At 48.1% G+C, this 12,470-nt stretch overlaps 1 protein-coding gene across 2 annotated transcripts in view; it reads left to right on the plus strand.

Moving 5' to 3' along the window:
* The window catches only part of ELAC2 (elaC ribonuclease Z 2), a 331,642-nt gene that overhangs the window by 281,216 nt on the left and 37,956 nt on the right, over positions 1-12,470 (plus strand). For both annotated transcript variants that reach the window (XM_085616773.1, XM_085616774.1), the window contains one exon: positions 1,976-2,054. In XM_085616773.1, the coding sequence (XP_085472899.1) occupies positions 1,976-2,054 (79 nt within the window). The remainder of the gene's footprint in view (positions 1-1,975; positions 2,055-12,470) is intronic.

Below are 12,470 nucleotides of genomic sequence, written 5' to 3' on the forward strand. Positions count from 1 at the left end.
CGATTGAAGCTTCTGGAGTTTTCCCCTTACAGTAGTGTCTGAAATTTCCTGCTTCGCTGCCCTGGTCCCAGTCTGTCTGGGGCCACAGCAGGCTACAGTGAAGTTGTGTGAGTTTGCCGGGCCATTACCTTTAAAGTGCAAGTGTGATAGGTGACCGCTCTGCCCTCCCCCCCCCCCCCAAACACACCCCCACACCCTTTTAAGTCAGGTTGGCCCATCCTTCCAGCAGCCAGACCCTCTATTGTGATACTATTTGGTAGGGATACACACAAGCCAACTATACCTAGTCTTGTAACCCAGAATAAAGGTTGCAGACCCCAAATGGTTAGGACAAGAATATGCCAACTTTCTAAAAGTCTCATTTTCAGAATTGTGACTTAAAATCTGACTGCCACTAAAGAGGGTTTTAAATTACAATTCCTCAGACACCATTCATGATATTACATTTAATAGGTGCTAATGTTTGTTTAGAAGCAGGTTGAAATAAGGTTACCCAATGTTATCATTTGGCAGAGGTAGGGCTCCCAGTAGTGACAAACAAGTTTGGGACTGTTGGGTACATGTCCAACTTTTTAAATACACTACACCCTGCCCTATGCGCTGCTTTGGGTCTACCATAGGATGCCTTATCTGTATTAAAAGGGGAGATTTAAGCCTGGCAAAAGGTTTATTTTGCCAAGTCAAATGGCAGTTTGAAACTGCACACACAGGTTGCAATTGCAGATCTGAGACCTGTTTAAAAGGCTACCTAAGTGGTTAGCACAGTCAGTGCTGCAACCTACTAATAGCATTTGATTTACAGGCCCTGCATTCACTAATTAGTTACTAGAGACTTAAAAAGAAAATTGAATGTGCCAATTGGGTGTAAGCCAATTGTACTATGTTTACGGGAGTGAGCACAAGCACTTTATCTGGATAGCAGTGGTAAAGTGTGCAGAATTCTAGAGGCAACAAAAACTAATTCAGCAAAGCGGGAGGAGTCTGGAGGCACAAGGTTAGGGTGAAACCATACCCAGGATGTCAGGTCTAACAAGGAGTAAACTGCACAGAGTTGTAAAGTCAGCACAGCAAAAATATAGGGTTGAGCAAAAGGTGAAAAATCTACAGCAATGGCAGGTTTCCAACAGATGTGGCTGAGATGTTCTGATAAGCATTCCTGCGACCTCTTGTTTTCTTGAACAATGTAGCCTTCAAAGCACCCTTTAAAGCACGTTTCATGCTTTTTCCCCAGTAATCGCAACCTCCCCAAAATCGGCGAGTTCCAAAAATTAGTGGGTGTTTCCTTCCCAGTCCACCAACCACTTCCGTTAAATTGCAGCATATTTGACTTGACAAAATGTGACATTGATCAGCTCTGCTATAATCTCATTATCCAAGGAAGAGCTGTTGAGTAAAACTCATTGATTTCCATGGGTCTTCTAAATGGCGACCTTCCAGCCTGCAAGAACTACGTATTCAACAGACTGATGACCGATGAGGCATCCGGTAGTATTTAATCTATTGCAGAGCAGTTCTTGCCACCAGTATAAGTTATCAACGATTCTCATAACTATGTGGTGTAATGCTTTTGGGTCATGTCATATCCTGCCTCATTGAGCTTTAAGTTTTCTTCCACAGAGCAATCCTTTCTGTTGTGCTGGAAATGGTGAACACGTTTAGAAATCTCATATTTGAAAACGAGTGAAGCTGAACACTTCATCTATTATTTTTGATTACTTATTTCTTTCATTATACAGTCTGTTGTGAATACTGTCCTGAGTTTTCTGGCAACAAAAACTGGCAGCTATATCCTTACCTTTGTGTCTTTTGTCACTGTTAATACCCATTTTTTGTAATGGGAGAAAATAAAAATGTATGCCACCATTTCACATTTAGTCTAATTCCGCAGATCGCCTACTTATGTAGTTTGGCAACACACTTGTCGGAGTAAACATGTTTTTTTCTGTTTATTCTAACATTATGTCTGTATTAACAGGAAATAATGCCACTTTGCTAATTCATGAGGCAACACTAGAAGATGGGATGGAGGAAGAGGCCATTGAAAAAACCCACAGGTAAAGCCCACAAAAAATGACATGTTACGAGATTAGTAGGAAGAAATCTAACTTGAACCATCGGGCTCGCTCACAAATCCCTCTTTGGGCATTGCTTAATTTGAGCTGCGGGTTGCGATAGGGCCCACCGGTGTTCAGTTTTGGGTGGCGAGATGTATTTATTATCATACTTGGACACAAACAATAGAGAGCTAGGCAGGAAAAAATGTTGTTGTGAAGGGGAAGGGTGAGATAGAAATACAGAAACAATGGCAGTTGGAGAAAGCAGGGATGAAAAAGAATCTGCAAGAGTGAGATAAAGCCAGGGTTTGCACGAATCACAAGAGTTCTATAGGCTCCATACGTTAAAACCGAGAGCAGGCACAGACTGCCATGCCCTTACTGAGTGTGCAACCCGGGTTGCCGGTCATAAGCAAAACTTGTAAACTGCAAGTTATAATTGAAAAGAAACACCCTGTCAGAGACTATACAGGTGCTCTCTTCCAATAGCAAGCTAGCCTTTGCATCTTATGCCAGTCTGGTGTTTCCCAGTTGGCATGCTACTAGTTAGCATGTTGCGGGATATCATTTTCTATTATGCTTGTTTTCCTGTCCTATAGGTCCCATAAAGACTTGCATTGCAGGGATTATCCTAGCCGCTTTTGTGATTGTGGGGCAGGGGCCTCATGTACATCCCAGGGGCATACCTTTTACTCTGCTAATTAATGAACTGCTTAATTTTTCTTTATATTTTTCACCTGAAAATTATACCCCAATTACTCTTTGAATCCTTTTTCAAGCTACCTGTCCACAGTTGACCTATTTTACTATCAGTTTGCCAGGAGCTTATTTTGATCTGTGCTGTGTCCATCTTAGAGCCTACTTTTGGGCTTTGGAGGGGCCCTGCCCATAGGTTTTGGCACACTTCTTTTTAGGAACAGCTACATATTGTGGATTATTCTCCAGTACTGCCTGTATTCGCATTTCACCTGCCCAATCTGGGTTTAGGTATGTTCCCACCTGTCCACTCCAGTGGCCTACCTGGTGCAGTATACTTGGTAAGGTAAAGCCAGTTTGTATTCTCAGGAAGCACCCTTATAATTAGTCATGCTAGGTAATCTTTATGTTCGAGGCATATGAGCTGCAGATTGTACACTTAGCATAGGTCGCCATCTGGTGTTGGGCCCGGATGTTTGCAGTTTGTTTTTCTTCTTGGACAGTCTTTGGAAGTCACGAGTTTGGTGACTCCTCCTTCGGTCCGTACTGCGCATGGGCTTCGGCTCCATCCTCAGATTGTTTTTTTCCGCCATCGGGCTCGGATGTGATACTTCGTGCTCCGGCTTCGAACTTCTACGGTTCCAGCCTCGACGGAAAATCCTCGATTCTTCGAGTTCCTTCATCATCTTCATCTCTCGAAGCGGCACTTTTCTCCATCCCGTACATCGACACCGGCCTTCGGGCCCTCCGCGACTCCGGTCCCGGCCGATGGAAAGGACTCCGTTCAAAAAGTGCCCAAAATGTGGGTCTAAATTTCCCCACACCGACCTCCATCAGGTGTGTAACCTTTGCCTCTCTCCGGAACACGAGGCTAGAGACTGCCCCGCCTGCAAGTCTTTTCGATCGAAGAAGACCATCCGAGATCGAAGAGCTCGACGCACCATGGCGCACTCATCCTCGGCAGCTCCACCGGACATCTTCGGAGACGACGCCGAAGCTTCGGGGCAAACACACACCGAGCAGGAGGAAGACGTCGTCAGCGCTTCCGAGGCCGACGACTCCGACGTGGAGGACGTTACACCAGCGCAGCGGGCCGTGAGTACTATGCCCCCTCCCACCCCCGCGCCGAAAACCAAAGAGACTCAGGTTACTCCCTCGCCTGCCGGCCTGGGCAAAACCAAAACCAAAACTTCGATCACCCCACCTTCGGGCCCGGTGTCGAAGCACCCAAAGTCTCATGGCAGCTCGGGATCGAGCCAGCCGACACCCGGTGCCGAAAAACAGCATCCGGCACCGAAGACTGCAAAATCCAGCTCGACTCCGAAACCACCGGTGCCGAAGCCTGGACACTCGGTGCCGACCAAACACAAACACAAATCTGTCGGCACCGACGCTCCGGCGCCGAAACATCATTCGACGCCGAAACACTCGGAGACCTCAAAAAAGCATGGCGCACACAGACCATCGAAACCCCCGGTTCCGAAATCACCGGTGCCGACAGACGACTCGACACCGTTGGCTCTGTTTACACCAGACCCTTTACAAAAGACTTTGTCCAAAGATCCAAAGACTGGGCTTTTGACTTTAACTACCAAGAAAAGACGCCTTGATGCTCCGGCTCCTCCTCCTCCACCCAAAAGGAAGGACTCTGCTACTTCTCCCCTCAGAGTGCCCTCCCCACCACCGCCTCCCCTACCCACTCCACTTCCTCCACCGCCTCCACCTCACAGGTCTCCGCCACCTTTACCTCACTACGATCCGGCCCCATCCCCAGATCCGGATGATGGGGATCCGGACAATTACCCGGCGGACGCCCCAATGGATCCCACTCCACCAGGGACCCCAGATCCATGGGAGGATTACAATAACCCTGATCTACCCAATGTACCTCAGGACGACCTATACCCATCAAGGCCGTCTCCTCCAGAGGACTCCTTAGGGTTTCATCATTTAGTGCAGAGAGCAGCACACTACCATGGGGTGGACATGCACAGTGAACCAGTAGAAGAAGACTTCCTACTGGATACATTTGATATACAAGACAAATCTACTTCCATTTTACCCATGCTTAAGGGTGTCACCAAGCACGCTACAGAGGTGTTCAAAGACCCTGTCAGAGCCAGAGTACTGAACCCTAGAATAGAGAAGAAGTACAAGGCGGCACCCACAGACCCTGCTTACATCAAGGGCCCTGCTCCCCTAGATTCCCTAGTTGTCTCCACAGCTAGAAAGCGGGCTAACTCCCAATCCTCAGGAGATGCCCCACCGCCAGACAAAGAATCTAAACTTCTGGACGCGTCTGGTAAACGCACCGCCTCCCAAGCTGCAAACATGTGGCGCATTGCAAACACACAAGCACTGCTTGCGCGATATGATAGTATCAAACAACAATGTCTCAACGTGGAATTCAATGGAAGGACAAGTAATTAAAGGTGAGCTGTATGTTACAGTATCAGGGGAATGAATCCATACACAGAGGACAACAGGAGACCAAGTTAGTAGGAAAGATTGTATTTTCAACACATGATGAACATATTGCGTCATATGTACATATCATATAGGTTAAAAAACTGCGTGACACTTAGTGAAAGTGTAACCGAAAAGATACTGTGCACAAGTGCTCGTGCAGTTTGTGACGGCGCAAGTGACACATAAAGTGGTATATACAGCGGTGAAACGGCGCAGCAAGAGAACAATGGTATTTTGAATATGCCAAAATTAGGGCATTTACACAGTAAATGTATGGGAATTCAAAGGACAGTAAAGCAAATGCCCATGTTTGTAAATGCGCCAACAGTAACGCTGTTGAAGTCGACGGCGTTTCGGCCCGTGACAATCAAGGCCATCATCAGGACTGGTTACACATATTTTGAACAGTGCTAGGGTAAAGAAAAACAATTCTCAAAAACTGGACCAAAATGAAGAAAAAGGGGGACAGATGTGCAGATGGTGGTGAACACGGCGACGAGTAATGGCCGTGGGTACGGGTCTAATGTATGGCCATGAGCCAAGGAGCAGTGATCGGACGAAAGGTGAGCGCGAGAACGGGTATCAAAGCGGCGCGCGAGTCGAGTGAGGCGTGCCCAAGTGGGCAAAGGTAGAGTGAATAGGGACTGGGGCCAAGAAATGGTGAGCTATGTGGTAGAATAACTAACGGATAGAGCGGAAGAGAAATCGCACAGGTGGATGGTAACAGGGATGCAGGGGAGTGCCACAGTGAAAAAAACAGGGAGTGACAAGGGGTAAAGCAAGGGAAAAGAAACTTACTCGCGTGGAAGGGGCGAGCCCGGTGAATCGGCAAGGAGGAGTCAGACGGGTCCGGGGGAGTCCAAACTGGACGGGGGAGAGAAAGGAGGTGAGGAAAAGAACAGGTAGGAGTTGGGGGGGGGGGGGGGAAGACAGTAGAAGAGATGGGAGCGGCAAACCACTTACTTATTCTAAAAGGACGAGCCGAATGAAACGGCAACGCTGGACCACGTAATGTTAGAAGGGTCCGTGGAAATTCAGGCTGAAAGGGGACAAGGGACAAGGGGTGAGGAAAAGGCAAGGGGGAGAGAACAGTGGGAAAGAAGGGAATAAAGGAGCCACTTACGTCAGGAGGGGGACGGAGATCAATCAATAAGGAAGCTGGAAAGAAAGGAAGGGGTTTAGAGACGGGCTGATGGACGCATTCCGGGGAGAAAGGATGCGAGCAGAATGTACTTGCATTTAGCCGAGGCGAGTGAATCACCGAGGAGGGGTCCGTTAGGAAGGGTGTGCCGGTACGAATCAGGCAGAGAGTGAGGACGGAAGGGCACTGACGAGAGTTTTATGAGGTCAGTGCTTCCGGGTCACGAGGAGCGTCCACCAATCAATGGAAAGAAGACGGAGGCAAGCAGCGCGCTGATGGGTGCTGGCGATTGATAGGCTGGGGGGTGCTAAAAGGGGAGTGAAGCGGAAAGGCCACCAATGGATCGGAGAAGGAGTCATGGCAACCGTTGGTGATAACCCGCAAAGACGCGTGTGTCGCTCGAGTGAGGAAAAGAAGAGTAAAGGAATAACATTTAGAAATGAAAACATTGTGGTCAATTCAATGGACCCAAAGCAAGCCAGATAAGGCCAATAGCAATATATACAGAATACATAATAAATATAATACATTCGTTTCAATGAAGTCATGGGCCATTGGCAGGCTGGTTATGCGATAGTACATCAGGGGTAGGCGTGTGGGGGGGAGGTGGGAAGGAAAGGGGAGGGGGGGGGAAAGAAGGGAAAGGGGGGGGGGTTGGGAGGGAATGGGAGGGGGAGGGGGGGGGTTTGGGAGGGAAGGGGAGGAAAAGGAGGAAGGAAAAAGGGAGAAGGAATGAACAAACAGCTAATTAACAAATGAATGGGGCGGAAGACAAGGGGAAGGGGGGAAGGGAAGGAGACGGGGAAGGGGGGGGGTTGGTTTGTACAGGGGAAGGGGAAAAGATGAATGCATACAAAGTACAGATTAAAGGAGCAAGGATGGAGAACGTATCGGCTGTAAAGAAGGCAGATCAGTAAATCACAAACATGCAAAGGATTACAATCATGCAAGGGTAGAGTTCCATTCATCAAGGGAATTCAGGCCCTGCTCAATGGAGTTAAAGCGGGAGATCCAACGGCATTCGCACCTATTCAGGAGTCTTTGGGTATCACCGCCTCTTAGTGGGATGGACGGTTTGTCAATTACCAGCCAGGTGAAATCGGATTCGCTGTGATTCTTTTCTTTGAAGTGGGAGACCAGGGGGGCTGTTAGGACTCCGCATCTAATGCGGCTGCGATGTTGTAGAATGCGGTCCTTCACCATCTGGGTGGTTTGGCCAATGTATATTTTGTCACAGGGACATTTTATCATGTAGACAACGTTCTGAGATCTACAGTTGGTGAAGGAGTGTAGGTCAAATTTCAATCCATTGTGTTCAAACATCTTGCTTTACCTCTTGTCACTCCCTGTTTTTTTCACTGTGGTACTCCCCTGCATCCCTGTTACCATCCACCTGTGCGATTTCTCTTCCGCTCTATCCGTTAGTTATTCTACCACATAGCTCACCATTTCTTGGCCCCAGTCCCTATTCACTCTACCTTTGCCCACTTGGGCACGCCTCACTCGACTCGCGCGCCGCTTTGATACCCGTTCTCGCGCTCACCTTTCGTCCGATCACTGCTCCTTGGCTCATGGCCATACATTAGACCCGTACCCACGGCCATTACTCGTCGCCGTGTTCACCACCATCTGCACATCTGTCCCCCTTTTTCTTCATTTTGGTCCAGTTTTTGAGAATTGTTTTTCTTTACCCTAGCACTGTTCAAAATATGTGTAACCAGTCCTGATGATGGCCTTGATTGTCACGGGCCGAAACGCCGTCGACTTCAACAGCGTTACTGTTGGCGCATTTACAAACATGGGCATTTGCTTTACTGTCCTTTGAATTCCCATACATTTACTGTGTAAATGCCCTAATTTTGGCATATTCAAAATACCATTGTTCTCTTGCTGCGCCGTTTCACCGCTGTATATACCACTTTATGTGTCACTTGCGCCGTCACAAACTGCACGAGCACTTGTGCACAGTATCTTTTCGGTTACACTTTCACTAAGTGTCACGCAGTGCTTTTTTAACCTATATGATATGTACATATGACGCAATATGTTCATCATGTGTTGAAAATACAATCTTTCCTACTAACTTGGTCTCCTGTTGTCCTCTGTGTATGGATTCATTCCCCTGATACTGTAACATACAGCTCACCTTTAATTACTTGTCCTTCCATTGAATTCCACGTTGAGACATTGTTGTTTGATATTATGTACTGCCCCAGTCTCACTGTGGTTTATGGGCTACCTCCTGTGGTCTGATACTGCGCGATATGATAGAGCACACTATGACGAACTAGAGGCTCTTATGCAGCACCTTCCAGAAAAATACAAGCACAAGGCTCATGACCTCATACAGGAGGGTAAACTAATCACAAACACCTCCATTAAGTGTGCCCTCGATGCAGCCGACACTGCTTCTAGGGCCATAAATACCAGTGTCCTGCTTCGTCGCCACGCCTGGCTCAGGATCTCAGGGTTCAAACCTGAAGTCCAGGCATCCATACTCAATCACCCCTTTGACCAGGAAACACTCTTTGGGCCAAAGGTAGACGAAGCGCTCGAAAAGATGAAGAAAGACACAGACACAGCAAAGTCTATGGGGGCACTCCAAACACAAGCCTCCAAACGTTCCTTTCGACGCTCGTCCTTTCGTGGCACAGGTAGAGGCTCCTCCACCGATAACGCCTCTTCCTCCTACAAGTCCCCTCCTCAAAATACCTTTTCAAAGGGCAATCAGAGAGGTGGTTACAGGGGTAACAACAATAAGGGCAGGGGCAAAACCAACAACACCCGTTCTGCCACCCCCCCGCACAATGACTCCCCTCCGCTCCCCCCAGACCATTCCACTCCGGTCGGGGGCAGACTACAAAACTTTATCCACGTATGGGAGTCCATAACATCGGACAAATGGGTGACCCAAATTATTCGGTCAGGGTACTGTCTAGAGCTAACATCTACCCCACCCAATATCCCACCAAGGCACCGTCCAATGTCTCAAGAACATTCCACACTGCTCAAACAAGAGGTACTTTCACTCCTGCAAAAACATGCTATAGAGCAGGTCCCCGTCAACCAACGAAATCTAGGGGTCTACTCTCTATATTTCTTAATACCAAAGAGAGACGAGACCCTCAGACCCATTCTGGACCTCCGGCCTCTAAATGCCTACATACACTCAGACCATTTTCACATGGTCACTCTACAACAAGTCCTCCCACTCCTCTGCCAGGGAGACTTTCTCACAACCTTGGATCTGAAAGACGCATACTTTCACATTCCAATACACCCCTCTCACAGGAAATACCTCAGGTTCGTGGTGGACGGGCAACATTACCAATTCACGGTTCTCCCCTTCGGGGTCACCACCGCACCACGGGTGTTTACCAAATGCCTAGCAGTAGTAGCAGCACACCTCAGACGTCAACATATTCACGTCTTCCCTTACCTAGACGACTGGCTGATAAAAGCCGCGTCCTACGACCAATGTGTGCAGCATACAAACAGCACCATCCAACTGCTCCACCAGCTAGGCTTCACGGTGAACTACCAAAAGTCCCACCTCATACCATCTCACACAAAGCAATACCTCGGGGCCACTATAGACACCTCCAAGGGTATTGCCTATCCAAACTCAGCCAGAATCACAAGCATTCAAGCCTTACGCAAAACATTCCTTCCTCAGCACTCTCTTCCAGCAAGAGTGTTTATGAAGCTCATAGGAATGATGACGTCTTGCATTTTCATAGTGCCCCATGCAAGACTCCACATGCGTCCACTTCAAGAGTGCCTAGCACAACAGTGGAACCAGGCCCAGGGTCAGCTGACGGATCTGGTGTTGGTGGACGGCCGCACACATCACTCTCTGCAGTGGTGGAACACCACAAACCTTTCCAAAGGGCGGCCGTTCCTGGACCCGGTTCCTCAAGTGACTCTAACAGCGGACGCATCGCTCTCCGGCTGGGGAGCGCACCTTCTACACCTCACCATGCAAGGTCTATGGACGCCACAGCAAAAATCGCTCCACATCAACCATCTGGAGCTCTTGGCGATCTTTCTAGCCCTAAAATCTTTCCAAAAACAGATTTCGGGCAAAGCAGTCCTCATTCGCACAGACAATATGACTGCAATGTATTATATCCAAAAACAGGGGGGGGACACACTCTCCCCAGCTCTCCCGCTTAGCCCAGAGCATATGGAGATGGGCAATTCCTCAAAACATCTTTCTCCTGGCACAGCACGTTCCAGGCGTACAAAACACCATGGCAGATCTGCTCAGCAGACAAACGCAACAAATACACGAATGGGAACTGCATCCACAAGTTCTTCACCCATTCTTCCAACAGTGGGGGCATCCTCAGATAGACCTCTTCGCCACCCACGAAAACAAAAAATGCCCAAGCTTCGCCGCCAGATACCCACACCCATTGTCCAAGGGCAATGCGATATGGATGAACTGGTCAGGCAGATTTGCATACGCCTTTCCACCTCTCCCACTAATTCCATTAGTGGTCAGGAAGCTACAACAGCACTCCCTCACACTCATTCTGGTAGCTCCGACGTGGGCCAGGCAGCCGTGGTACACCACGCTACTACAACTGTCAGTGGTACCACATCAAAAACTGCATCTATCCCCATGCCTCCTAACCCAGAACCATGGAGAAATCAGGCACCCGGACCCAGCTCAGCTCAACCTGGCGATCTGGCTCCTGAAATCCTAGAATTCGGATACCTTAACCTTCCCCCTGATTGTATGAACATCATCATGGAAGCCAGACGTCCTACCACTAGAGCATGCTATGCCGCAAAGTGGAAAAGATTTGTAATTTACTGCCGTAACAATACAATCAACCCTCTAGATGCATCCATACAGCACATCATATGCTATCTGCTCCATCTTCACAGGTGTAACCTGGCATATTCATCCATACGCCTACACCTAGCAGCGATCGCTGCTTATCTACAAAACAGGCAGCATTTATCACTCTTCAGAGTGCCCGCTATTAAAGCCTTCATGGAAGGCCTTAAACGAGTAATTCCTCCCAGGGCACCACCTTCCCCTGTATGGAATCTAAATTTAGTTCTTACACGACTAATGGGTCCGCCCTTCGAACCAATGCACAAATGTGAGCTACAGTTTCTCACCTGGAAAACAGCTTTCCTTGTAGCTATCACTTCCCTTAGAAGGGTTGGTGAAATACAAGCGTTCACCATACAGGAACCCTACATACAAATGCATCACAGCAAGGTCATACTTCGCACAAATCCGAAGTTTCTGCCCAAAGTCATTTCCCCCTTCCACCTCAATCAATCAGTGGAATTACCTGTCTTCTTCTCGCAACCCCAATCTGTTGCAGAAAGGGCCTTACACACACTTGATGTAAAAAGGGCGTTACTATACTACATACAAAGAACGCAACCCTTCAGGAAGACTAAACAATTGTTCGTTTCCTTCTCTCCACCACATAAAGGCAACCCCATTTCAAAATCAGGGATAGCTAGGTGGATTGTAAAATGCATACAAATTTGCTATCAAAAGGCAAAGAGAACATTATCTGTTCCCCCTAAAGCCCACTCTACAAGAAAGTTAGGGGCTTCTATGGCTTTTCTAGGGAATATACCCTTAGATGACATCTGCAAGGCAGCCACATGGTCTACACCGCACACCTTCACAAAACACTACTGTGTAGATGTGCATTCCAAGCAGCAAGCTAGGGTGGGCCAGGCTGTACTAAAGACACTTTTTCAAACAGCTGCAACGGATACCGGTGGTCGCCGCTAAGGTTGGGTACTGCTATATAATCTATGCTAAGTGTACAATCTGCAGCTCATATGCCTCGAACGGAATATGCTACTTACCAGTATGCATCTGTTCTTGGCATGTAGAGCTGCAGAGTTGTACACGCCCACCCGCCTCCCCGGCTACCTGTATCCGTTCCAGTACATCTTATTTAGATACAACACATGGGTTTCTCACTGTTATTACTACGCTCCATCATTTCCCTGTTGGCGAAAAACAATCTGAGGATGGAGCCGAAGCCCATGCGCAGTACGGACCGAAGGAGGAGTCACCAAACTCGTGACTTCCAAAGACTGTCCAAGAAGAAAAACAAACTGCA

Source organism: Triturus cristatus, chromosome 7 (genome assembly GCF_964204655.1).
Source record: "Triturus cristatus chromosome 7, aTriCri1.1, whole genome shotgun sequence".
NCBI lineage: Eukaryota > Metazoa > Chordata > Amphibia > Caudata > Salamandridae > Triturus > Triturus cristatus.